The 26,145-nt window shown below is 40.6% G+C and overlaps 1 protein-coding gene and 1 long non-coding RNA gene across 12 annotated transcripts in view; one reads left to right on the top strand and one right to left on the bottom strand.

Annotated features, from left to right (window-relative positions):
• Positions 1-6: 6 nt before the first annotated feature.
• The window catches only part of ANO5 (anoctamin 5), a 50,215-nt gene continuing 24,076 nt past the window's right edge, over positions 7-26,145 (top strand). For 2 of the 11 annotated variants that reach the window (XM_019615256.1, XM_019615251.1), the window contains exons 1-6: positions 7-76; positions 8,892-8,936; positions 11,340-11,410; positions 16,239-16,286; positions 21,880-21,924; positions 23,246-23,359. In XM_019615256.1, coding sequence (XP_019470801.1) covers positions 16-76; positions 8,892-8,936; positions 11,340-11,410; positions 16,239-16,286; positions 21,880-21,924; positions 23,246-23,359 — 384 coding nt within the window. In that variant the 5' untranslated portion in view covers positions 7-15. Of the gene's footprint in view, positions 77-8,891; positions 8,937-11,339; positions 11,411-16,238; positions 16,287-16,405; positions 16,534-21,879; positions 21,925-23,245; positions 23,360-26,145 lie in introns of those variants that run through there. The other 9 variants (XM_019615252.1, XM_019615253.1, XM_019615255.1 and 6 more) reach the window with 9 other exon arrangements.
• The window catches only part of LOC109367628, a 173,445-nt gene continuing 165,733 nt past the window's right edge, over positions 18,434-26,145 (bottom strand). Inside the window, exons 4-5 of the long non-coding RNA XR_002114870.2 lie at positions 24,652-24,761; positions 18,434-20,467 (exon numbers count right to left, since the gene is read on the bottom strand). This is a non-coding gene — a long non-coding RNA (uncharacterized LOC109367628). The remainder of the gene's footprint in view (positions 20,468-24,651; positions 24,762-26,145) is intronic.

Here is a 26,145-nt window from a genome sequence, read left to right as displayed (position 1 = left end):
GTGGGGGCAGCCACCATGAACCGCCTGGGCAAGAAGGCGAACGAGACGCTGATCGAGATGGCCCTGTCGGCCGACGGTAGGCGCGGGGCCGCAGCTAGAGGCCGGAGTCGGGGCTGATCTCGGTGCCCGCACCGCGAGGGGCCCGAGGGAGGCGGGGATTCGGCTTTGCGTGGCAGCCCCACCGCCGCTCCTCCGTCGGGGTGGCTGAGCTGAAGCGTTCGGAAGGAATGCGAGGATGCGGGTGTCGGCTGTGCCCTGCCAGCGCGGGGCGGGGGTAGGGTGTGAGATGGTACTGTGCCGTGGAAAGATCTTTCTGAAAATGTGATGGGAGCCGTGCTTTGCCACCGGTCCCAGAAGCGAAGACCCCCTGGTACGGGATAACCACCGCCCCGTGTGCTGGGGCTCGGTCTTGAGAGCTGTTTCTCTGTGACATCACTTCTCTTCAGGAAAACACGTTTTGAACTCCTCCAGCAACAGTGTGGTTGCCAAAACCCTCGACAGAATTGTTTGAGAAAGCAATGCCTGTGGGTGCTACCCGGGGACAGCCAAGTGGGAGCTCCCCGTGTGCCATCTCTGGCACTACAGCCTGCAGGGTGCTTCCCAAGCCCTGCGGGGAGCCCTGAGTCATGGCCAGACCCGCTGACTGCCAGCACGGAGCAGGGCTTTCCTGCTTTCCTCAACCGGCCTGCTTTCCTGAAGGAGCTGGAGACCGAAACGTGTTTAGTCAATATGTGGTAACCAGGCAGGGAGTGATGCTGAAAGTCAGGAATGTGAACTTAGTTCTACAGTGCTCCGTTTTCCCATGAGTGTTGTGTGTTGGGCCTTTTTTAAGTCATAAACCTCGAACCTAAGGAGTTGGGAGGGGTTTCAGTGGGTGGGTGTGATATAGCAGCATACACCATATATTGGCACGTAACTGTACACAGTTGTGCACCAATTAATTTGCTTGTTAATCAAGCACTCTTCTAAAACAGATAAAGATCTTAATATAGGCTAAAGGGAGTGGACTTTTAGAAGCTTGCTAATGTGTTATTTAAAAAAAAAATAATAATCTGGTTTTACAATAAAAATAATCTGCCCTTCCCGCTGCGGTCTGCAAAAGTTAGCAATATGCATGTTAGCACTGAGGCTTCTCCAAGATCTGAACATATGCTTTGTACTCTTAAGGAAACCTAAAGAGGCTTCCAGGCATAGATGTCAGATGTGCCACACACAGTAGTGTCTGGGTGAGGGTAAATAGGAAAAGAAAAAGCTGCATTTTTGCCTTAAAGGCATGTTCATATCTTGATAGTATATGTGTACTTAATTCTGGTTTGCTATTGCATTTCATTAAACTTAAATGCTGAAGAACAAGTTATGGGAGTGAAAAGCTACTTACCAGCAGCGGAAAGTTGAGCGTGCACTCTGTGTTTGGAGCTCATGTGCCAAACCTTCTCCTGCACAGGAAGTTCTTTCGCTTCCTGATGAATGAGACCAGTGTGAGGTAATAACTTCCACTTTGAAGTGCGTGGTTTTGCTTTTCATTCAAGATGAGCATCATCTACCTGAATATTAAAGAAAAAAAAAGAAGTGAACTTGCAAAATTCCCATGTAAGTATTAAAGGAAGAAGATGCAGTATGTTGTTAGGAATGTTTCTTTGTGCTGCCTTTCAGCATTATATTTTCTGCTTAATATACCAATGCCACAGCTTCTGGAAGCTGGCAATTGGCTTTGTACTGTGTTTTGAAATGTAGACCCGTGCAGATGAACGCAGCTTAAAGTGCATGGAACACATAAGGGGAACCCAAATCCAACTTCTGCTCTGCAAGGCAGAAAGAGGTTATTCACCATTCCCCTTTGGTAGTAAAGACTGATGTCATGGCTCATCTTTCTAAGAGGTACCTGACTGCTTCACATTCAAATGTTTGCCTACGTGCTTTGTCGTCTTGCTTGTGTTCCCCCAAGAAAGGCAGAAACATACCAGGAGAGGTTGATGGTGTGACTTCCAAACAGCACTTGTGCTGACTGCTAATAATGCATCGGTGCTCAGGGCCAAGTATTGCTGATGTAAGTAACATTCTCTTAAACTTAACTGAAATTGGTTCGTACTCCCAATATAAAATGAAAATATAGGCCTGTGATCAAAACTACAGCAGTCTTTAATTACTGGGGGAATAATAATTTTTGATCTATTTGTAGAAAATCTGAGCGGGTTATCACCCACAGGACAAAACTGGAGGGTGAACTAACACCAAAACTCTCTGAATGAGTATTCCCAGGTATTGAAATAAAGCTCCAGTGCATTTAGGCACACTTCAGCATAGAAAAGGCAAGTGAGAAAATATGCCATTAACCTCACCAAGCAACACGTAATTCCTACATGAGATTTCTTTAGTGGCAGAGATGTCACTGCCAGGCACAGTTTAAATACGTGTTGGGTATCCAACAGGTTAGCTTTGTTTAAACAGAAAACTACAGTTTGTAACAGGAAAATCTGCTTTGTGGAACAGATTCCAACAATTTGCAAAGTACCACCTTCTATGTCGGTGTGCTCAGTAAGACAATTTTGCTGTGATGCTATTAATGAAAAACTGAAAACTTAAATCCTAGTCCACTGCAGTGTTTAAATATTAATCTTATCCCGAAACTGCATCAAAAAAAAAATAAAGATTCTCCTTTGGACTGTTGATAAATGTTTTCTGCAGCTCAGTGGCTGGCAAAGTGGAGCAGCTCCATAAGAAGGTCTGTGTGCTCTCACCTGCCTTATTTGTCCCCTGGCAGTAATTGGGATGTTCTGGACCCTTCTGAGAGCTGAGAAATACAGTTGAATTCAGTCAAGTACAAGAGAACTGACCCGTTTCTCCCATCTCAGATGAATGCTTTTTAGCTTCTATGTAAATAAAAAAAGGAGTTGCAGCTTCACTTATAAACAAAATGCTAAATTACTTTGCTTTCCAAAGCAAACGTCTGATGCTAGCCAGCACCTATTAAGAACTGAAAGCTGAGCTAAAATATGGATTTTTGCTGTTTGTAATTTGATAAAGTACAGTAATAATGCTTTTTTATAGTAGTATCAAAATCTAGAAGGGCACCTTAACTTCTCCATACACATGATCAGTAATTACTAGGACACAAAGGAAAACTGGGATAAGATGCAACAACTCTGCTGAAAATGCACTTTTAAAGTTACTGCTGGCAGATAGCTTGTCAAAAATATTCCTTTATACGTAGTGTCTAGTTAATGAATTGTCTACAGGTGAGAACAGCAGGTCTCCTACCATAAAGGTATAGTTTAGAAAGTATTGGTAGTATCATCTGGTGTGCAACTGTTGCAGTGTTTTTCTTATATTATGTAGCAAGGTGGTGATGCAATGGACTTTTCTACTGTTTTTGTTTTTTTTTTTATTGTTACTTCGGGGCTGAACTGAAGAGCCATGTGATTGTCAGGATGTACTTTGCTGTCTAGCAGCACCTTCACTGTATTTCAGAATAGCTTTTCAAATGTGGATATTGAAGAAGAGGGAGAAGGGTCTTTGTGCCCTCCTGATAGGGATGCCTCCTGCAATCATAATACAGCTATGTAAAGATTTTGAGATGTTAGCTAAAGATGCAGTAAGATGAACAAAATATCAGGAGTTGCTTGTGAAGATGAATTCTTGGAGTGGTGGGGTTGACTCTAGGCTGGGACTTGGTTACTTGGGATTATATTGTAGGCATGTTTGTATTTTCTTAATGAGCCTCCTTGCAAGAACTTTGGGCTATTGGATGTTTGGTGTTGGTCGCTGTAGCGTGGTGGGTGCCAAGAGAAAGGTGTGCTGGTAGCTGAATTGGCTGCAGCTGCTGAGATGGCCTAAGGTAAGGCAGGCTGTGTGAGTCAGTGTGGAGATGTGTGCCCTGTGCAACTGCGGTGGTGTGTTCTAAGTAGTAATTACCTTTCTTAATGTAACATAAGGCAATTCTTAATTTACTGAGCAGGGTGAGGGATACGACATAGACATCTATGTTCAAGTGTGCTTCTCATGAGGAGCTGAGAAAATAGCTTAACTCTGTACCAAAGTCAATTCAATACTGTGGTAATCCAGTGAAGGATTTCTGAATCTATTTATATGCATTCAGAATACATCCAAGGGTGAACTTGGATCACTTATCACACTGCTTTGGGATAGAACTGGAACACTGTAGGGCTGCCTTCAGACTGTCTCTCTTTAGCCCTTGCTTTGTCAGTAGTTTATGCTACTAGAGAACTTGATTTTAGCTGGAAATGATGAGCAAGTAATGAGGAAAGAAACTTCCTTAGCTCCTATTTGCACAATTGTCATCTGGTGTTCTCAACAAATCTTGTAGCTTATTGGGTGATGGGATTTTAGTTCTCTTTGGTGAGGGGGGAGAGGAAATTGAAATACAGTAGTGTGATACAGATCTGTACATAATGGAAAAGATAGGAATAGATGTGCATCTATGGGGAGTATCTTAGGGTAAGGTGCTGTTTTTTAACTGGAAATCCCTTGTGATGCCATGTCTCCCTTAGCAGGCTCCCAAGGGTAAATGTGAAATTGTAGGCCTTTGGCAAGACAGCAGAATGCCAGCAAGCACTGTGGGTAAGGCTTGTGGTGAGATGGCTGGTCTTTAATTTTCTGCACTTCTCCAAAATTAGAAAAGGTGCTGTGGTTTGTTATTCAAAGGGGTTTTCTTAACTATCAGGTAGGAAATCGGAGGGCCTCTTCTTGCCCATTATACAATGTACTGGAAATATACCGCGCTGACAAGTAATGACAAGCAGATGTATTTCACAGGCCATCAAAAAGTTGGATGTCTGAGCTATTTTGGTCCTGCTAATCAGCTTGTGTCTACATCAGAAACCATAAGTGATGGGAGATGTGGTCTGTCACCCTGCTTATTTTCTCGATTGGTAGGGAACGTTTCTGTGGGTCTTCTATATGACTTCCATGCTTACTCCATCTTGTTTGAGTGATTTGAATAGAAGGCATTGTGTTGCAAACTCATACACCAATATGTTTCTATGTTACTTAATAACAGAAAGTGAAGCAAAATTCTCAGTGGCACGTGTCATTGGAAGTATGACAAAAAGGGTGCTGAAGCAGAGTATGGGGACAGGAAGAACCAAGAATTGCAGGTGAAATTCAATGTCCATCTGAAATTAAGTGTGGCAAGCTGAGGAATACGGCCAGTGGACAGAAAATGGATGATGTAGTTGTTTACAGTGCTTTTCAGTTTGTTAGTAAAGGTACGAGTCAAATATGTTCCTTGTAGTTCTTGCTGCTCCTCTCCCCACTCTGTTTTTCTCCACTGTTGCCCCATGTGTAGCTCACTGATTGTGCTGCTTTTCTCATACAGCCTCTATAGATTTCTTATGCTAGGTTGTAATGTGTGTCCGTAGAATGAATGGTACCTGGGGACCCCCACTGCTTAAGAGAACTGCTGCAGAGGCTGAAAGAAGTCAGAGATTCCGTATCACGTTTTAATGCAATCCATGAATGAATAATGATACGAGATTTTCAATGGGCCTCTAAGAAAGCAAGCCTGTACTTAACACTTTAAGTGCTTGTAATTCCCTTGAGCTGTGATGAAAAGCGATAGCACAGTTGTCCGTTCCTCCTCTGTTCTGCAGTGCAGTCAGCATGCACCTGGCATTTCCATATATGTGCACAGCCATTGCTTGAGCTGCTTGTCTGCTTCTGCAGTCAGCACTGATGAAAAATGGCCTTTGGCGTATAAATAGTCTGAATGCAAACAAACACTGCCATAGTCCTTCGCAAGCTGCCAGGTCTAATGCAGGCTGCTGTTCTACCACCCTACTCTTCTGATGCTTATTTGCCATTTAGGTCCTAATTCTTCCACATGTAAAAATGCCTCACTTTGTCCAACTATTTCTGGTCTGGGCTTTCTCTTTTTTAATTGCGTTTGAACCTGTCAATTGGTTGACATGCCATTCTGCATAATGGTGGTACCTGGAAGGTTTAAATGCCATGTTCTCCACTCACAGCACATTTGATGCAGTGTCTTAGACAGAGCTTACAATGTCGTAGTAGTTATTGCCTCAACCACATTAAAAGGGTCGTTCAGGTTGTGTTACAACACTATGCTTGTGGTTTTTTGCTAAAAACAGATTTACATAAATCCAACATATTAAGCTTTGTGCTTTCTAATCAAGATGGGAGGTTCAATGGGTTTTATAAAAGGAAGGCAGCTAGGAGTAAACTTTGAGTTCCAATTCAGAATACCCATTTATTATACTAGAGGTTAGAACTACGGACTGTATTTCGTCCAAATTACCCGATTTTGTTTGTTAGATTTTAAATTACTGTTTCTTTTTTTCTTTTACTACCGATGTGTTGATAAACACCTGTTCTGTGGAATTGCCCATTTAATAATTAAACACATGATGGCCATGAAGTAGGTAATAATTGAAGGTGTTTTTTTTTTTTTAAGGGTTAATCATAAAATTCTTTTCCTCTGTTCCTAGTACATTATCTTGGATCTATAAGAAAATTAATGTTTTCACTGTTAAGGAATAGCTTCAAATTTTCAGGAGCAGCTCTGTGTGTGTATAAAACACTTCAAGCATAACCTTGAGATGGAATCTTTGGCTCAGGAGCGCAGCTGTTACTCTTCAGATGATATCAGATGAAGTAATAATGCTTATTGAACTTGCTGGTGAGCTAGCAATCTAGGTAGGTCCCAGTTCCCCTAGGCAATGCTGTCATCCAGCTTGGGAATCTAGTCAGGCTGGGATCCTAGTCCCAGGGATCCCAGGGACCAGGGGTGCAGCAAGTCTTGCTTTATTGCAAGTCAAGCTTATATGACTATAAAATAGTAATTGTGTGGGAGATGAGTGACCTTATTCTGGAGCAGTATTCAGTTTGCATTTTTGTTAGTGACTCATTGCTGAATCAGGCTCCTTATGAGTAGAAATCGGTCGAGTAGTTCCCAGCTGACAAGTTCAGCAGCAATCCCATGCTGATCTTTTGGGAGCACAGGACACAATGCTGTAAATCATGTATTGATTTAGCAGTAAGTATTCATGTTCTCGAATTGATTCTTCTCTTCCCCTCAGAAAGACAGGGTGCTGAATAATGGAGGAGTTTACTGAGATGGTATCTTTAAGACATCCGGGAATAAAATTTTCTTTGACTCCTTGGTAAGGGTGAATATTAGGAATTGTGTTCATAGCACAAAGTAGCTACCTCATTTAAGTTTTTAGTTCACCTCGAGCATCTAGACTTCACTCTAGGAACATGCATAGGTGTGAACTGAGGTGTCAGAGGTTTGCAGAACGGTATAATGGGTCTCAAAGTCCCTTTTACCTGCTAGTTTTTGCTGATTAAGAAAGTTGCTATTAACATGTCTTAAGACTGGGTTCTGCTTCACCCTGGGACCATCCAGCTCCATTTTGGTGCTCATTCTTGGGCACTGCTGAGCTCTGCTGCTTGACTTGTCCCATCTATTGGGTGACCACAGGAGGCCTTGATCTCCAACAGCACCATTACTTTCTTGTGACAACACTGAAGAAATTGAGATTTTTATAGATTAACATCTCAAAATAAACAATTTATTTTGCACTGTTTGTTTTCTTGCAAGTTATTTTAATTCTTGACTACACTGTTAATACAGATTTTATAAAATAAGAGAATTTTTCCACTTCCTGTCATACTGTAGCATGAAGGGTAGGTCAGTCATCCACGTGGCCTTCCATCCATTTATCTCATTTTAAATGTGTGACTTTCAGGCATATCTACATGTATTACTTCCTTCTGTAAACTGCAGCTACTGTAGTGTCTTTAAGAAGCTGTAATCTTGGTAGTGCCTATGCCATTAAGTGTTTTTGGTCCTTCAAAGTGGAATGCCTAGACAAGTTTTTGAAGGACAACTTGCTCATCATATTAAAACACTTTATTTAACCAAATAGGTTCAAATGTGAAATTGCACTGCTTTCTTTTCTTTATCTGTATAGGAAAAATGAAGTGATTCAGGCACTGTAAGCAAATTTAGACTATTGTAGAATAACTCACCAGTTCAATGCACAAGAAGACATTCTTCATGCTTGCGATGGAAATAATGAGACTGACTTAGTAGAAGTATTGCTTGTTTGTAGAGTAAGCTATATAAATTCTGACAAGCTGTATCAGTAACATTTGTATTCTGCAGTCTTCGGTCCTGGATGCCAATTTCTGTGAACTGTTTTGGATTACTGTTGTTCATCTAGGTCTGTAATTGAAATAGAAGTGAACTGTAATTCTTCAGGATGACACGTTGAAAGTTTATAAGTAGATTGCCCTTCAGTTGGGTACAGTGTAGTTCATTGTATGTTAATGATAATGGAAATCAAAATTACAGGTCATAGGAAGCTCGCTCACTTCCAGTAATGCACAGCTCCTGGGACACATATGTTTAAGGCATTAGAAATAGCTGTGCATGGAATTGTAAGGCTGTTGGAGACCATTCTTTTAGATGTATGAATAGTTTCATATCTTGTTACATACAGCAGAGCAAGTAGTCTTGAAGAACAAAGCAGTTCCATTGCAGATGATGGTTTCATCAGTGTATCATTGCCTTGCATGTTTGGATATAAGAATGCAATTTCTTGAAGTGTTTTCAAGATATTTTCTTGGTTAGTGGAAACTATTCTTGTCCTCCCTGTTGCTGGTACGGGAAAGCAAAAGCTCAGCTTATGTTGCTGAATGAAGGGCCTGGACTGAAAGCCGAGTGCTGAGGTTCAGGAGAAGCCTGCTCTCTGCTTTCTGTCTGATCCGTTGTTCCTACTGCAGGCTCATCTGCTCAGTTGTCGAGGCTTATTGTGAAGAATAGAGGAGGCTTATTAAATGTGTTAATGTTAGAAGTGGATGTGACTTGAGACTTTTGGTTTTAACTGAAGCGTTTTTTCCTTTTAAAGATGACGTTGCAGTTCTCACCAGGTTCAAGCTGTCGCGGTCAGAAGGTATCACACTGAGCAGCACTGTGCCTTCCTCCCTTCTGTGCGTGTTCTCTATTGTTACTCTCCTAATTTTTTTTATTCTTTTACTTACTACTCTTCTTAATTCTAAAAGCCTCTTGGTTAAGAGCTTACCAGGCATTTCCATTCATGGTACCTGTTGCAGTTCTGGGTTGAGGCTTCTTTGTACCTAGATATGCCTTTTCTTGTCTTGCTGCCTAGGAACCTGCTTATATGTTTGTCAAGGAGTGAGCATTTAATAGTGTTGTATATCTCAGCTACTTTAGGTTCTGCATTCTCTTTTTGCCTTTTTGTATGCTGCACCAGCCTTAATTCAGTTTTATTTCCCTGGATTAGAAATGCCAAGAGGATTTCTTTTTACAGTTTGTGTAGCTTATTAGCTGAGCTAATAACCAAAAAAAGCATTTAATAGTAAAACTCTTAATCACACTCGTTCCTGGGGTTAAGTTTTCCCAACAACAGAATTCATAATCCAGAGAAGATGACCATCTAGGCTGTTGTAGTCTATGGAGTTGATTCAAGTCAGCAGCACAGATAAATGGAAGATCACTGCTCCAGGGCCGAGGTGCCTGGCTGCTTCTGCTGTGGGGAGCTGTGTGATGTTGGGGCATTCTGCTCTTGGGCTTCATACCTTCAACCAAAGTTGCAGTAGCCAACTGCTTCCCAGTGCAATGGGCAATGTGGGCAGTGGAGTGATGGTGATCCTCCCTTTCTTTTCGGCTGTCCTAGGCAGCTGCCTGCTTGGCTTGTGCTTAGAGCCAGCCCTGTATCAAGGTACAGCCTCTTTCTATGGGAATATTCTTGCAGAAACAGTATCTCAAGGAAATTATTCTGAATATTTTGATAGTTGCTGCTTTTTTGAGCAAAAAGACTTCTAGGTTCTTCTTATGTTTTTTCCCATTTTGTGCCACGTGTTTCTCTTGTTTGAATGTTTGTGTTGTTGGGAAGGTGACATGGGTTCTGTTCTGTTCTGAAGCTGTTGCATTAAATGTTTTCTCTTGTTGGTGTTCTGTCTTAGAGTGTAGCATTTATGATGTAATCGGGTGGGAAAAGTGAACCTAAATTAGTTATTTCCTCACAAACTGTTTATAAATCACTTGACACTGGTCTTGATTCTTATATGATAGAATCATAGAACGATTAAGGTTGGAAAAACCAGTAAGATCCCCAAGTCCAATCCCAGCCCATCCTCAGCATGCCCACTGACCACATCTCCATGGCTCTGGAACACCCCCAGAGATGGTGACTCCCCCACCTCCCTGGGCAGCCTGTGCCACTGCATCACCCCTCTTTCTGAGAAGTTGTTCCTTATGTTCCTGCACATCAGCATATACAACAAACTTTTTATAGGAGCACATATAAAAAATTATATGTATAGGTATTTCAGGCTTAAGTTTAAAAAAAAAAAAAAGTAGGCTTATGTTTTTGGTAGGAGTTAAACTAAGTGTAGTTGCTAGAAAGCGCACCAGTCTAAGCTGTGATATTCTGACCTGCCTGAGCTATATCCACTGCTGCTTCCTTGCTGTCTGACAGGGAGGAGCATGATAATTCCCCTGCTGCGATGAAGAGGCAGCTTTGTTGGATTCCTGCTCTGGGTTGTGATGAGCTATATACAAAGCCATTTATCCTTTTCCATTTATGGTGGTGGAGTTATTTAGATACCTGATCTAGGACGTTGTCTGTCAGTCTGATAAGAAGGGACAAGGTTGTTTGCAAAATCCTCCTAGAGCAAGAGCCCAGCTCAAGGGCTCAGGATTGCTCTCCAGAGGAAACTGCTGACAGGAGGTTCAGATCCACAGATCCAGCCAACCTCTTACAGTGATTTAAGGGTATTCAATGTAATTTCCTTCATTATGTTAATATTTAAGAGGTAATCTATTTGGCAGACCAACTGTATTTGTGGGAAAGTCAGCTTAAGATAATATTCTTGATTCTGCTATCCTGTCTCCATTATGTGGACATCCGTAATTGTGACGTTCAATGCCATCAATCCCTTAGCAACAAAAAACAATTTAATAGTTAACGCACAACAATCAGGGTAATTGAACTTTGATTACCAAAGCAGCAAAGGTCTGGGCGTTGGACCCTCATTAGATGGTAGCCTGTAGGACATTTGAGGAATAATTTTATCTTCTCAAACACAAGATGCTGATGGGTTTTGTTTATCACTGTTAGGAATGTTTATGTGACTGCAAGTTAATAGATGCTGAATGTGATGTCTCATGGTGTTTTCTCCCTTCAAAGAACCATTCACATAGCTAAATATTTTTCTAGATGTTGCTTTTGCTTGCTCATAGTTCCATGCCTTCTGATTTTACTTCACTTTCAAATACAAGGATATTTTTAAAGGCCTGTGCTTATACAGATCTCTCTTCCAATGTTCTTTAGGGGAAGAAAGCAACGGACCTTTATGTGAAACCATTTCAACTGCAGGATCTGAGGTCCCAAGTGGCTCTGAGGTAAGGTACAGTACAGACAGGATTAATGTTTTGCTGGTAGAATGAGAGAAACAGTGCCGTGAAAGAGAAAACTGATTTTGATTAAGAACACTGCTACTAGATTCTCATATGTATATCTTTATCCATGTAAATGTTTTCTTCCTATAATGTTTTGAAGGAGCAAAACTGTGAAAGTAATGCTACTACTCACTGAGGAACTTCACAACACAAAGCTTTAACAGCAGTGGAAAGCAATTTGGGGCTTTATAGCACTTTCAGTCTCAGTCTTCAAAGAAGAATCACATGGTTGCTTCAGGGTTTTGTCAATGGGAAAAACATCATGCTCCTCCACAAGCCAGTACTTAGTTTTATGCTTGTGTTACAATACTAGACAATCAAGGCTCTCTTCCATTCCTGTGCTGTAGGTATTTTTAACAGTATAGCTCTTGATGAGAAAGCTAAAAGGAGGAGAGTTATAAGAATACCTCTCCCTTGCAAGATGTGCAAACCGAAATGCATCACCATTTACTCACTTGTCCCAGTGCCTCATTTCCTAATACAGAACACACAATAAATAAATAGGGGTACGTGGATACTATTCAGTTAAGAAAGAAATTAAAAAGAATTTTGAAATATTTTCTGAAATGGATGGTTTTAATCTCTGTTGTCTAATTTCTTAATTGTTGTTGTATGTTTAGAGGAGGATAGGAAGAGTTTTAGATAAGAATAACAATAGCTGCTTTGCTGAAGTACAGTCTTAAGTTGCCTATGAGCCCTCATCAGAAATGATATCATGGAATTGAGTGCTGGCAAAGTGTAGTTCTGCTATGTTTCTAGAGTACCTTCCCTCATCTGCCTTCAAGAGGTAAATTTAAAGTTGACTTTGTGAAGGCAGAACACCACGTCCTTCTTAGATTACACAGATCTTTGTTTTGCTAGCACGTGCACCGTATCACCCACGTGTTTTCTATGAATCTACCATATTTCATCTGTTACTGTGTTCAGTCTGCTTCCTCCCCATCTATTGTATGAGTTCCATAGTAATCTTCTTCTCCAGGAAACATCTTGTTGAACAGACATAGCAAATACTTCACTGAACCCAAGCAGACATGAGCTCAAATTACACTGTATGAATCATTGCACCGTGATAGGCAGCAGAGTCTGAAGCTGTTTCTAAGTTCATTTTGAGTGCTTGTGTTTACATGAAGATTGCCCATTTCACTAAGACCTGAAAGATTTCAGTTTCTTGTGGGAAAGGGCAGGAGACGTGGGAGAAAGGGTGTGTGACACATTTAATGTTTGGGGACATGGGATTTTAACTTTTTGTATGTGTTCAAATGTTATAGAAAAGGAGGCTTTCATCTCCAGCATTTTCTTGTCTGGGAGGCAGTCTGCTTGAAGAAAACACATCTGGTTTTACTCCCAGATGCTATCCGTGGTCGATTCATGCTGTATTTCCTCTTTTTCTGCTTATGTATATTCTTAACCTAGTAATTTTTCTTAATTTGTTCTCAAGTATCACAAAGAAATGTCATACTAACATGTCCGTTGACTTAATGACTTTCTCTCTCTAAGAGGAGACAGCATAATTTGGTTGTTTCTTCAGGTCAGCTGGCCATCTGACATGTGTTACATTTAAATTGATACTTCTCTCTGCTTTACATCACCCTACCGTGCATCCTTTCACTCAAAGTCATCATCAGATTTTTGCTCTCTATACATTAACTTGGCATAAATTTATACAGTTGTTCCTAATCATCTCACCCAGCACTGTAATCAGCCATGACAGCCTTAGTTTGTAATGATTAATGTCCTTTATCCCCAAGTGAAGTGTTTCCATGAATCGATTCCAACAGTAACAGGCTATGTTGCCTTCATTTTTTTCATATAATACTAATCCTTTCTCTTGATATGTCTTCACAACTTCAGTTTCTTCTGTATAAACCGAAAGACTTTACTTTCCCTCAGTTCTTTGTTAGCTTGCCTTTGTCATCCTTAATACATTCCTAGCAGTTGAGTGGGCATGTGAGAAAACCCATTGTCTCTCCTCTTTTTGCAAAGACCCGTTTGAACTCAGGTCAGTGTGCTCTGTTATTTTTGGCAGCCAGCATGTTTTTCTGTTTTACAAATTTGGTGATAGGTGGGTAAATGTCTTCTTAACCAGCTACTTAAATTTATGTTCCTGCAACTTGGGTGCACTTCATATGAACGCTTGAAGTCTCAAAGCCATCTAACTTCAGTGGTTTTTAAAACAGAAATGGAATTCAGTCATAAAAAGGATAGTGGAAGAGAGTTACCTGAATTTCCATCAGGTCACAATTACAGCATGCTTGTACTGTGTTGGTTTTTTGGTTTTTTTTTTTGTTTGCTGCCCCTCCAAAATAAAACATAAAATAAAACATAACTTAGGATAATGTCATACTTAGCAGTAGTAGAGTAGAACTAAGGTCTCCTGGCTAATTTAGAAGCAGGGAGGATTGGGAGAAGTTAACATCTAGATTCTAAAGAGAAAACATTACCCATAATATAGAGGCATATTCCTGACTTTTGCAATTTGTACAGTAAAATGATTTGTATACAAGGAACAGGGGAGGAAAATAAAAAAAGATGAAAAGCAGTCTGTGGTGAAGCCTGTCAGCATTTATGCAAAAGTCAGATGAAATCCAGAACTCAAAAAGCAATGAAATGTGCAGTCAACAATGCTTGTGGTCCTTCCTTTATGATTTTGCATTTGTGCTCTAATCTGTTACTACTTTATTTTTTTTTTTTTCATCTGCTTCTTATTAGTCTCCTTATTTACTTCACTTCCAGGGCCAAAAGAAACAAGGGGCACTTAGAGTTCAACAGCCCTGGATATTAGAAGCTTTACAGCATGAATCATTTCTAGATGCTTTGTCATGCAGGGAGGCAAGGAGATCTTTTCAGCAAATAGCAGACTGGAAAAGGGAAAAAAGGGACATGGTAGGAATGTTTTCAGATAGGTGCTGCAAAGGGATCTGTTTCCAATTAAGTCTTTGTGAAATCAATTCATAGACAGCCACTCCCATTAGGGATAGACAACTGTCCTAATTCAATCTTGAAGCAGAATCTACTAAATTAGCTTTTATAGAGTTCCTGTTCCAAGAAATACATAAATGAATCTTAAAGATTTCAGGCAAATGGGAAAATGAATGAAATAAACACTGAGAATCTGTTTTCCCTCTACTTAATGCTTGTGCAGTGAGAGAAGAAAAAATATATCATGAGTCCATTCCGTTTGATAGCATGTTTTGTGGGAGATGAAAACACAAACTTATTTGTAGTTTATTTACATCTGTAAGAAGAGTATATGGAGGAATACTTAAGGGAATATGTTAGACTTAGGAATGAAGATTTTGAAGTATGAAGGACCAGGTGAACACTGCTACCACCAGTGTCAAAGTGTTTGATTTCTGCCTTTTATTTGAAGGAGTTGGGGTTATTTGATTATTTCTGAAAGCACTGTTTAGTTCTTGTTCTGGAGATTATAAAGAGAAAAGCCCTGCTGTGCAGTGCATGGACTTCAGCATGTAGTGGAAAAGTGGTCTCTCTATAGGAGTTTGAATGGACAAGAAAAAGTATGCTGACTATCAGCAACTTTGAAACATCCAGTTTCCATGACTTACTAATTTCAGACAGTTGTACTGAGAGTGAAATAAGATCCCTAAATTAGTAGGAAAGCAGTTCACCAAAGTCTAGGACTAGACTTTGCCTGCTGTATGCTCTCATATCACAGCATACTCTTTTACTAGGTATATTCAAGCTCTATCTCTGAGTAAAGCTGTGTGGGCAGCTCTTCAAGGATGGCTAAGGCCCATGTTGACATCTTATCATGGCTGAGATAGGAAGCTGTGAGCGGAAGCAGTACAGGAAGGAGAGGTGGAAGAAGAGCTGATGGATGGCTTCTGCCATGGACATGGGCAGATCAGGAGCCTCAGGAGATCACTGACAGACAAGGCTGTGCCTCCACTGGTTTCCAGTTTGTACACTACTTTACATGGCTGATATTTGCAGAATATAACTGGAGAAAAAACTTTGCAATTAAGAATTTCGGTGTGCATTGCTGCATAAATCATAGGATCATTAAGATTAGACAAAACCTGAAAGATCATCTGGTCTATCCCATCCCCACCATGCCCACTAACCATGTTCCTCAGTGTCCCATCTCCATGTTTCTTGAAACCTTGCAGAAATGGTGTCTCCACCAGGATACTGTTGTCTTTCTTGACTATCTGCACATACTTGTGGCTCACATTCAGCTGGGTTTTTCCAGTAGCAACAGTAACACGAGAGTTAGATTTGTAAATCCTGGTCAGACTGTCTTAAGATAAAAGAACAGTAGAGCCATTATATTGGCATTGCTTCTCATGTGGATTTTTTGCAAAAAGAAAAATTTCTTTCTGTTTATTTGGCTGAATTCAGAAAAAGATATTTTTGCTTAGATGAGCAAATGCTCAGGGATGGTATAATTAATGAAGAATGGAAAAGAGTGTGTTTGTGTTAGTTTAACATAAACAGGATCAAAAGTAGTGTTTGTTTCATGAGCAGACCTGTGTGGTTTCTCTCAAGTAAAGTTTTAGACGAAAATAAAAATGAAAAAGTGAGTGAACTTGTAATCTCTGCAGGCTAGGGACTCAGTTACCTGGGGAAGTAGAGTTCTGCTCAAACTTTGACTATCTGAACTGAAAATCCAACCATCTCTCAGAATAACTTTCTGACGATTTAAACCAGAAGCTAGACTGTTTCTCCTCAAGTAGTTTTTTTTTCTTTTTGAAGCGTCATTTGCATCATTGCTAACAATGTTATGTTTTTCCCGTGATGCCCCTGGCAGGGTCTAAACAGCACTGAGACTACTTTACTCATCCCCGATCATCAAGTGGTAAGCAGTAAGCAACATTCATGCTTCCTTGCATGAATTCGTGTGACGTCTTCTGTTACCATATGCCAAAAAGTCCCTCACTAAAAAAATTTTCCAGTTTCGAGGCAGCCATCCTTCCAAACAAATTGCTTTCCTAGTGTGTAAAAATGGATGTGGCTTTTGAGTCTATTGGCCTCATGACCACATCATGTGATGGCTTAATTGATGAATTCAAGGTAATTGAAAGGGTTCAAATGGTGGATAAAATGTCAAAATTGAGAAGTTAACTGTTGGTGAAGAAAACTGGAAAGTTTGCTTTTTTTGTTATTCTTTTGGGTTGATGGGATATAGGCATTCTGACTACGGTGTGATTAACTTGGGATCCCTTTTTATCATAACATGCAGGATTCTGAGTCAGCATGATACTTTAACACGTTTTAATTACTACACGTTGGTAGTAATTACCAAATATGTTAGAAAACAATCTCCGTTATTTTACAGAAGGGGGAAAAAAAAAAATAAGAAAATAAGTGGAGAAGTACATGCTGAAGTGTATTTAAGTTGCTTGCTTACGTGGGGCTCTGGTGTCTTCCATTAACATATATGCTCTGTTAGCATACTTTTTAGTTTTCTTTGTTCTGTTCCTGCTCAGTAGTTTCTTTCATCCAGAGAGGGTTTTTTTTCTGCACATTCAACTTGTAACGTGAACATCCTGAGTGTCCCTGAACTGCTCTGAAATGCATGTTTTCAAGCTTTTGTGTGTCTGGAATTGAAACACAGGTGTTAAAAAGATGCAGAAATAAAAAAAAGAAAAAAATAATAAAAAAGGATGTGGGGCTTCTCTTTGTTTCTTATGATGGCAAAGGTTATAGTTTCTGATGCAACTTCGTACTTTGCATGAAGCATAACTGGAAATGGGGCTGCAGAGAGTTGTAAATGCACTGGGTAAGTGCATGAATTGGGTAAGTGCTTCAGTTACCTGGGTTGCTCAAAGGAAGGATATAGAAGTGAACCTCAGTCAAAGTGATCTCTGATGTAACAGTGGCTTTGTTTAGTGTGCACTAACTATGGAGGAGTTTGCTTTTTCCTTTTCCTTGCTCTGTGTATTTGCAATTGTTGTGTAAATGTGTTTACAGGAGCTTTTTGCTTTTCAAAATTGCGTTTCATTGAGTGGTTACATTTGGCTCAGCAGAACTCCGGTCTGAGTGTCACCTGTAGCTTTCAAGATGTTTTGTTCCATGAAGAGGGAAGTACATACACATTGCACTCAAATTTGCAGTGATAGTGTTCTTTCTGTTTTTAAACCACTGGGTTTTTCTTGCTCTTTCACATCTGGAGGTTTTTTTGCACTATGGTTCATTTTTAAACCCCTAATTTTGTTTGGTTTTCTGTATTCTGCATTTCTATATTTTTTTTTCCTTTCCTGCAATGCATTGTTAGTGTGTAAGTAGAATCATAGAATCGCTCCAGTTGGAAAAGACCTTAAAGATCATCAAGTCCAACCATGACCTAACCATCCTACCCTAACTAACAACCTTCTGCTAAATCATGTCCCTGAGCACCACATCCAAACGGTTTTTAAACACATTCAGGGATGGTGATTCAACCACCTCCCAGGGGAGCCTATTCCAGTGCTGAACAACCCTTTCTGTAAAGAAGTGTTTCCTGATATCCAACCTAAACTTACCCCAATAAGGTCTGCCCTCAGTCTCCCTTTCCCCAGACTAAACAACCCCAGTTCCTTCAGTCTCTCCTCGTAGGGCACATTCTCCAAGCCCTTCACAAGCCTTGTTGCCCTTCTTTGGACCTGCTCCAGCACCTCCATGTCCTTTCTGGACTGAGGTGCCCAAAACTGAACACAGGACTCGAGGTGAGGCCTCACCAGTGCCGAGTACAGGGGCAGGATGACTTCCCTGGTCCTTCTCACCACACCATTCCTGATACAAGCCAGGATGCCATTGGCTTTCTTGGCCACCTGGGCACACTGCTGGCTCATATTCAGCTGACTGTCCATCAGTACTGTCCATCAGTAAGTAGATTAATTGTTTTATAATGTAGTCATTCTGGTTTGTTATGGTGTGTACAATAAAAACTGATTGGTGCATGACTATCTGAATTATACAATAAATAAATATTTGCTTTGTAAACTATTTTGCAAACAAGTAAATGAAGTGTTGCCTTTTTTTCCTTGTAATCTCAGGAAGTTTTCTTACCTGATAATGTAGGACTGTGGTTATGCAATTCTAAGATGTGCTGATGGGGTGCTGTTACTGATGTAATTTAGCATTACTCATAGCTGGGAATTCTTCATTGTAGTATAACTACTGTAGATAATATTGAGATTCTCCATCTTGGGTTAGTGCTCAGTACCACGTAATTACTGAAATGACAGCTGTAAACGATATTTCCACTCTTGAGATACACAAACTAGAAGGTGGTGAAGGACACTGACCCCTGGACCTCCAGTCCCAGTGCTGCAGAGTTTGGACCTTTGTGACACGTGAAGCTCTGGAGGGAGGAATGGCTGTATACGGGAGCTGCATTTCTTAGCATAGGCCTCTAAGAAAGCTCAAGTTTTCTGTCTGAATTTTACTCTGAAAAGTATTGCCTTAGGCAGTTCTTCTGTTTGTCAAGTCCAGACATAGAGAGGGCTGAAACACTTAGTAACAAGGTGTGTTTGGAGGAAACTTCATTTTACATAACAGAGAGTTATCCCTTGCAGCGTATACCAACTTGAGTTTGTTGTTATGTGAGTGACCAGAAATAGAAATCCCTCTGAATCATGAGAAAATAAACAGGACTGAATCATCTGTGCCTGCCACCTGAAGAATAGACTTGCTTTTCCGCTACTTGTAATGGAGCACTGAAGAAAAGCTGACTGTATTAAGCAAGGTCTGATGCCTGTTCAGGTGAGTCAGTATGGCTAAGGAAACGTTTACTACAGCCTGTGTCACTCAGCTTCAGCCCAGAGCTGTTTCTCTGAGGCACTTTATTACGGCTCCCAGTGGTCACCAGCACTTCCAGCTGCCTGCTCTCCCCTGCTCTTAGTGGTGATGGTTTTGTTTGCTTTGGACCTGGCAGAGCATAGCTGAAGCCCTGTGGGAGGAGGCAGCCAGGCCTGCTCCTGGAGTGCTTGGGGAGCGGTTAGCATGTGAGGAAGTTTGAAGGGAGCTCAGTTTAGAGCACAACCGCCAGCTGGCATTTTACACACTTCATCTAAATCTGTTTGGGCAGGAGTCATTGTAATAGTTGACAGCTTCACTTTGTGTTGAGCTGAGCTTTGTTTATTTCCACGCTGTCATTTCAGTCTCCCCCATGAGTCAGGAGCTCCTGCTGCAGGGCTGCACTTTTGTCTCATATGGGATGGCAGTCTGCTTACTGAGATTGCTGGGCAGTTAAGCAAGGTGGTGTGCTCTGATGTGTCTAGGCAAGTGTCTAGGCAAGCTAACAATTAATCACAAGATCAACTATGTAGTTTATATGTGCCTGGTTATCTTGTAGCTAGATGAAAATTTAGCCAGGATGTTAGTGTGCTCAGCTCATCTGCCCAGATGCTATGAAATCACTTCACTTTTAGTGAGATGGTGAGGCTGGGAAAATTGAGAAATGACTTCAAGACGATGAGTAGTCCTTGTAAATCTGCTTTATTCATCTTCTGGAAGCACTGGCGCATGCTGAGCACTGTCACATTGCTTCATGGAGTCATGCAGTGAGTTAGATTGGAGATGAGCACTGGAGGTCTCCTCCTCGAGGCCAGGACGTGGATCAGGTTCCAACCATAGAATGGCTTGGGTTGGAAAGGACCTTAAAGGCTGTGTAGCTCCAGCCCCCAGCCGTGGTTGCTGTCATTCAAGCTGTGGATCCAAAGGATGGAGATGACACGGTTTGGGCAACCTGTTGGACTTGTTTCTGCTCAGCCACTCCCTCAAATCCAGCAGGAATTTTCCTTGTTCCAACTTGTGACTTTCACCATACGCCTCCGAGAGAAGGCTGGTTCCATGTCCTCTGATTCCTCACTGGGCACCACTTAGTTACTCCAAAGCTTTTGCTTGTAGTCTGTCTGTGTTGTGCTGGGAAGTTTTAATTTGGTTACTCGTATTACAGTAGAAGCCCATCAAAGACCATCTGCTATGATGAGAGGTATAACTTAATAACCGTGGCTTGTCCATGGTAAGTTATTTTGAACGCAGTTCTGAGAAGACCTGTGCAGAAGTAAAAGATAATCCATAGCCTTGTACGATTGGCAAATATAACCAATGCAAGCAATCACCATTTCAGACATTTTAGCCCCATGAGTGCACATTCAGGTGCAGAACAGCATGAATATGCAAGACCAATCTTGTTCTTCCTATGAAATTCAAGTGTAGCACATTGGGAAGGAATAATTTATGGGTTTTGTGAGTATGCCTGTCATTATCTATGATGAATAAATTAATGCACAGGAGAGAGCTGAGAAGTGTTCTTCACAAAGCAGATCCAGAAGTGTCTGCTGCATCTTTCTAAATTGCTGCTGAGACTGTTAGTGACTGAATGGGATTCTGACACATCATGGAGAATAAGCAAACTTGGATGGCACTGAAAATAAAACAGTACTTCAGTTGTGGGGAATGATCTGGTTGTAACTATGCTACACAAAGAATTTTGGATGCTTATTTGACAAGAGCTTTTTTGAAGTTGTCATTATATTTGTGTATATGGCTTTTGTTGCTTCATGAGGACAAACTCTGTGCGAGCATCTCTGCCTTTTTAAATTGGTGATTGAGATTAGCTGGTGCTAGAGTGCAGCTTAGGGTTCACTTAACTGTAACATTGAATAATTACAGTACTGTTAATACTGTGTAGATTTCAGTGTGGTTTTCTTTGCTAATCAGGCTAACAGCTGCAAATTACACAGTTTTGTTGGTTTTTTTTTTTTTTTTTTAACGTAGCAGAACTGTAAGAGCTGAACCAAAGAAAGAATACCGTTCCCTTCCTCCTATTGGATTCTATGATTATTGATTCAGGCATCTGAATCGTGCCTGATTGCATGCTACACTGGTTTGGAAGCACCAGTGAAGGGGCATAAGGATGTACAACATGATGGAAACACAGGGATTGCATTTATTTTTCAAACTTGAGCGTATTTGAACATAAACACGTTTCCTGGAATACGTGGATGTTATGCACGTAGCCTTTTCAGCTCTGGGATGACATGACTGCTATTTTCCTTTTACTTTTCAGCGGATCCAACGTAACATGGGTGTAGTAGGACTATGCATGCTCCATTCATGATCTACTGCCAGTTTCTGTTTTCATATTGTCATCTATGCATTACATGCAAAAAAGTCTTCCCATTGTTCTTCTAAACTACACTGAAATATCCAAATGACAGTAATTAGCGCTCTCAGAGCTGTTTAAAAAACCCAAGTTTATTATCAGAATGCCAGGACACTTTTCCCTTTAATAAAAAGCACAGTCATGCTGTTTGTGGATGGTCATGCTTTTGCTGATACTTGGAGGCGTTTCTTGGCTTTGTTAAGCACTGCTCACTGACACCAAGTGTGGGGTGCTGCAGTCTCCCCTTGGGACTTAGAGAGGGACGGCACGCTAACTAACTACTTGTTGGTTATTCCAGCAGAGTGGAAGGAGATATAATCTGTTCCTGAAACGACGACTCAGGGTAAAACAGTGATGAATGATATTGCAAGTGCCTTGGGTGGCTGCAGTAATAACATGCTTCACTGTGTGGTGTCTTCTGTTAACTGGGAGTGAGGTTCACCATTGCAAATATTTTGTGCTTTTCCATGCATCTGAATATGGTTTAAGAAGGAGAGAGATGCATCTCTCTGAGTTACTCTTTTTTTGTTCCTGCTCTACTAAAATAAAACCCACTTGGATTCTATATAACTGCATGCCAATTTGGTGATTGTGCCATTAAATAAAAATAAACAACCGAAACAAACCAACTTCCTTAGCATGGAGTTAAATTTAGCCCCAGGTTTATCTGCTATAGAGAGCTCTTTGCCATGTGAACCTGGAGTCCTTTAGGCAATTTGGTAGACCTGAATGTCGATGCAATTGTAAATAATATTACCTAATATTAATTTTCATAATAGAAGGAGGTAATTATCTTTCTTTGCTAAACATTAATTGTTCTAACCTGTTACAGAATGACAGAATGGCCTGGGTTGGAAGGGACCTCAAGGATCATGAATCTCCAACCCCCTCCCACTGGTGGTGGTGCCACCAGCCTCCCCATTTAATTCTAGACCAGGCTGCCCAGGGCCCCATCCAACTGGCCCATTAGTAGATAAGATCAATGTTATTGATACAAAATTCGTATATGCTGATAAATGAAAACATGAGCCTCAATAGTACAACCAGAGTATCAATTTCCCTGTTGTGTTAATGTGTTTCATTCATTTTTTTTATATTTTTTTTTTCTTCAGGGAAATAAATATACAATTTTAAAATATTACCACTGTGTCATTTGTATGCCAGTTTGTACATGGTCATTCCTGGGATGTAATTCTCTGTGGTAGCTGGCCTTAGTGACTCTTGTTGCATAGAAAGAGATGTATGGGGTTTCACTTCTTGCTGCCTGCTTCAAGTTGTTGAGCTGTGCCCTCCAATGCTTTGGTGCAGAGTGGTGTTCTTACTAACTGCAGAAAAACTCATGCTGCAGAATAATGCTTGTCTTGATCACTTGTGACACATTCTAAAAAGTGTGTAAGAAGAAATGATAGCGTTGTTCACAGGTATTGCTATGCTAGCATGTATTGTATTTACTCTTTGTATACCAGCTATTTACACGTGATGTTTGTGGTTATAGTCAGTTAATGTGAAAACGATTGCAACTGCATATAGGCCTTGCTAAAACTTGCCTGCAGCTATGAAGAAACTGAAAAACTGAGGCAACTTTAAGGAAACTGTTTTGCCTTTTGTTATTTTAGAGCAGCAGCAATACTTGATTCTTAATCATGTGCCCATATCTTCCGCAGATTGATAAAAGACATGAAAGCAAAGATTCAATATTCTTCAGGGATGGTGTCAGGAGGATTGATTTTGTTCTCTCCTATGTGGATGATCTTAATAAAGAATGGGAGAAGAAGTTGGTAAGTTTGCTTTTTTGAGATCTCATCAATTATCTATTGTAACCTGAATATCAATTGCTAAGCCTTTCAAATCACTGCACTCAGCTGGTACTCAGCTTTGTAAAAAGATCTCTTAAATGTGCGAAACACCATTCCGTGTACAGAAATTTGTGTAATGGACTGTAGTGTGTTAGGAATCAATTTTATTGGATTTTGGGGGACTGAATTGATCACTTAGTTGTTTGGGTCGTTCAATATATTATACAGTCAGTTTAATGCCAAATGATTTTGCTTTCTTCTTTCAATAATCTTAGAAGTAGGTGAGGCCTTAGTGAGCCTGTATCTGCACGGTGTTAAGGAAGGAATTTTCTTCTAAGTAAGGTGTTATCCAGGTTACTTGTAGCAATAATGTATATTCTTTTATACAAATGGGCAGCGTTTTGATTTTTCATCCTTATCTTCCTTTAGTAGAAAGAGAGCTAGATTAGAATCCATGCAAGAATCCATGCAGTTCTCCTTTTAAGACTTCTTTAAGATTCTTTCGTTACTGAACAAGCACAGCATCTCCTCTCTGAGCTTTTGCTTGGATTTTATTTACTCTACGTATGTTCTCACTGTTCTAGTAAAATACTTAATGTGACTTTGGTAAGAAATCTCCTGTGGAACAAAGTGCGCTGTAGCTGGAACAAGCAAGCATGGGCTCCTTCTAAAATGTCAACTGCTGATCATCCTTGGGCTTCCCAGCAAGATCTAGTTGCCTGAATGGCAATATTTCCTGTGGCAGCATAGGTTCTTACAAGGGCATGCTTTATCAAACCCACCTTGCTTATTTGTCAGCCATAAACCTGGCTAGATTCCTTTTTCTACCATAAAGTAAAATGCATGTTAAAAAGAGTGAAGAGAAGACCAGTCAGCGTAGAGAGAGGAAATATATATCAATGCAATATAAATGAAAGCAACTCTTAAAATAAACCTTTTCCATTAATCAGATTCAAATAGCATGAGGGAAGAAGTGGAGACTATTTAGGTAATACCTAAAGCTGGAAGGAAAATGAGCCAGTTGCTCAGTCTAATTACTCATTCTTTTTGTTGCAGCATTTTCCTTCTTATTGCTCATTAGTGGGCAGCAGGAGTCTTAGCCAGTGTGTCATTATTTACTGAAGGGAAAAAAATAACACATGAAAACTAGCGGCGGATATTATAGTTCCTCTTTGAGGTAAAGATGCATTTGATAGGAAGAAGCCTCTGTCTTGCAAAATTGCAGAACATGCCTACATCAAGTTTTGTGGGATTTAATTCTGTATGTCTCTTACCACAAGGGTTGGCAGCTCCTTGAAAGAAGGCCTGTGGTTTGTGTGTGTGCAGGTCAGCTCTGCAGGTGTCACTGGTAGGGCACATCACCTTTCACATGGTCCTTGGGAATCTGTGGAGAAAACAAAATGTACCCTGTATTTATGTCCAGCAAAGACCTTTGTACAATGAACATGCCATGAAATGAATGCAGGCTTTTGTGCTCAGGAGTACTGTGCTGTCGTTGTTTCAATATTGATGTAGCACAGGTTGTGGAATTTGGTTGAGATCCTGTGCTGGCGATGGCACACTTTCTGTTACTGCAGCACAGTGATGCATCAAAATGTAACAGCTAAGAATGCAAGTGTTCATCAGAAGAGAAAAACAGTCTTACAAAGGGTTCTGTTTCCTTGTCTCAAGGAAACAGCTTTATTCTGCATTTCCAAGAAGGGGGTGAATAACTCCTTTGTGTGTTTCAATATGGCCCTGATACAGATTCATGAGCTGTTCATCTTCCCCCTTAGCTTCCTGCAGAACAAACACCATCACTTCTCTGGTGTTTCCAGAAACTGACCAGCTTGAATTCTATTTTGTATTTGCCTTCCATAGTCTACATGAATAAATCCTAACCACAAGATCGCTGTATACAAAAATTGTGATGATATTTTGGTGAGACAGTAGCTTTCTTTTTCCTTAAAGAGCAGAGAATCAGAAGTATTTTATTGATGCATTAAAATGTACGAGAATATGGAAAAAATAAGTGACATTCCAAAAACATATCTAACAAATGATTCACATAGGACCAGGGCATGATGGTTATTTGTAAGGTTGGTGCTCCCTGCCTGCCAGAAAGGGAAAAGTGAAGAGAGTGAGGGAGGTGAGGGTTTGATTAAGAAATACGTTGGAAAACTTAATGGCTTTATTCTTCTGTCACCAAAGAACAGATTTGTAATCTATGCATCCTGGGTAACTAAAGATACAGTGCTGCATCTGCATTGGGTATTTTAGTGCTGTTGGACTTTGGCTCTTGCCTTGTTAATCTTATCAGGGCAGTTCGTTGAGCTCAGCTATGTAGGAGGTAAGGTTACCCTCCCCAAGCCCATGGGCTAGCCAAGCAGATCTTGGAAAGGTGAGTGCTAGGTTGCTCTATATCCTATATGGGCCCCAGTTGTCTCAGGAAATGGGGTTTCTGTCTTACTGGTGCTCCTGAGAGGTTTAAGAAATGTGCTTAAGCCAAATGTGAGAAAGGGGATTAGGCCTGCCATTACTGTCTGTCCCACAGGGCTTTTTGTATCCCTATGGAATAGCAGGACAGGATCTGAAGTAGAAGCCCAAATGTGTGCCCCAAAAGTGTATCTTTTATGGTTAAGGCAGTGAATATAAGATTGTTGTATGTATATATTAAAACACACAAAAAAAATGGCACCGGGACAAGGGTACTTTTTGTCCAGTTTAAGCCTTTGCTAACAATAAAAGGAAATAGAGTGTTTGTATAGAAAGGAGGGGAATTTTTTTTT

This window comes from Meleagris gallopavo, chromosome 5 (assembly GCF_000146605.3).
Source record: "Meleagris gallopavo isolate NT-WF06-2002-E0010 breed Aviagen turkey brand Nicholas breeding stock chromosome 5, Turkey_5.1, whole genome shotgun sequence".
In the NCBI taxonomy this organism is placed as follows: Eukaryota; Metazoa; Chordata; class Aves; order Galliformes; family Phasianidae; genus Meleagris; species Meleagris gallopavo.
Note: the sequence above shows the minus strand (reverse complement) of the source record. Positions and strands in the feature narration are given on the sequence as shown.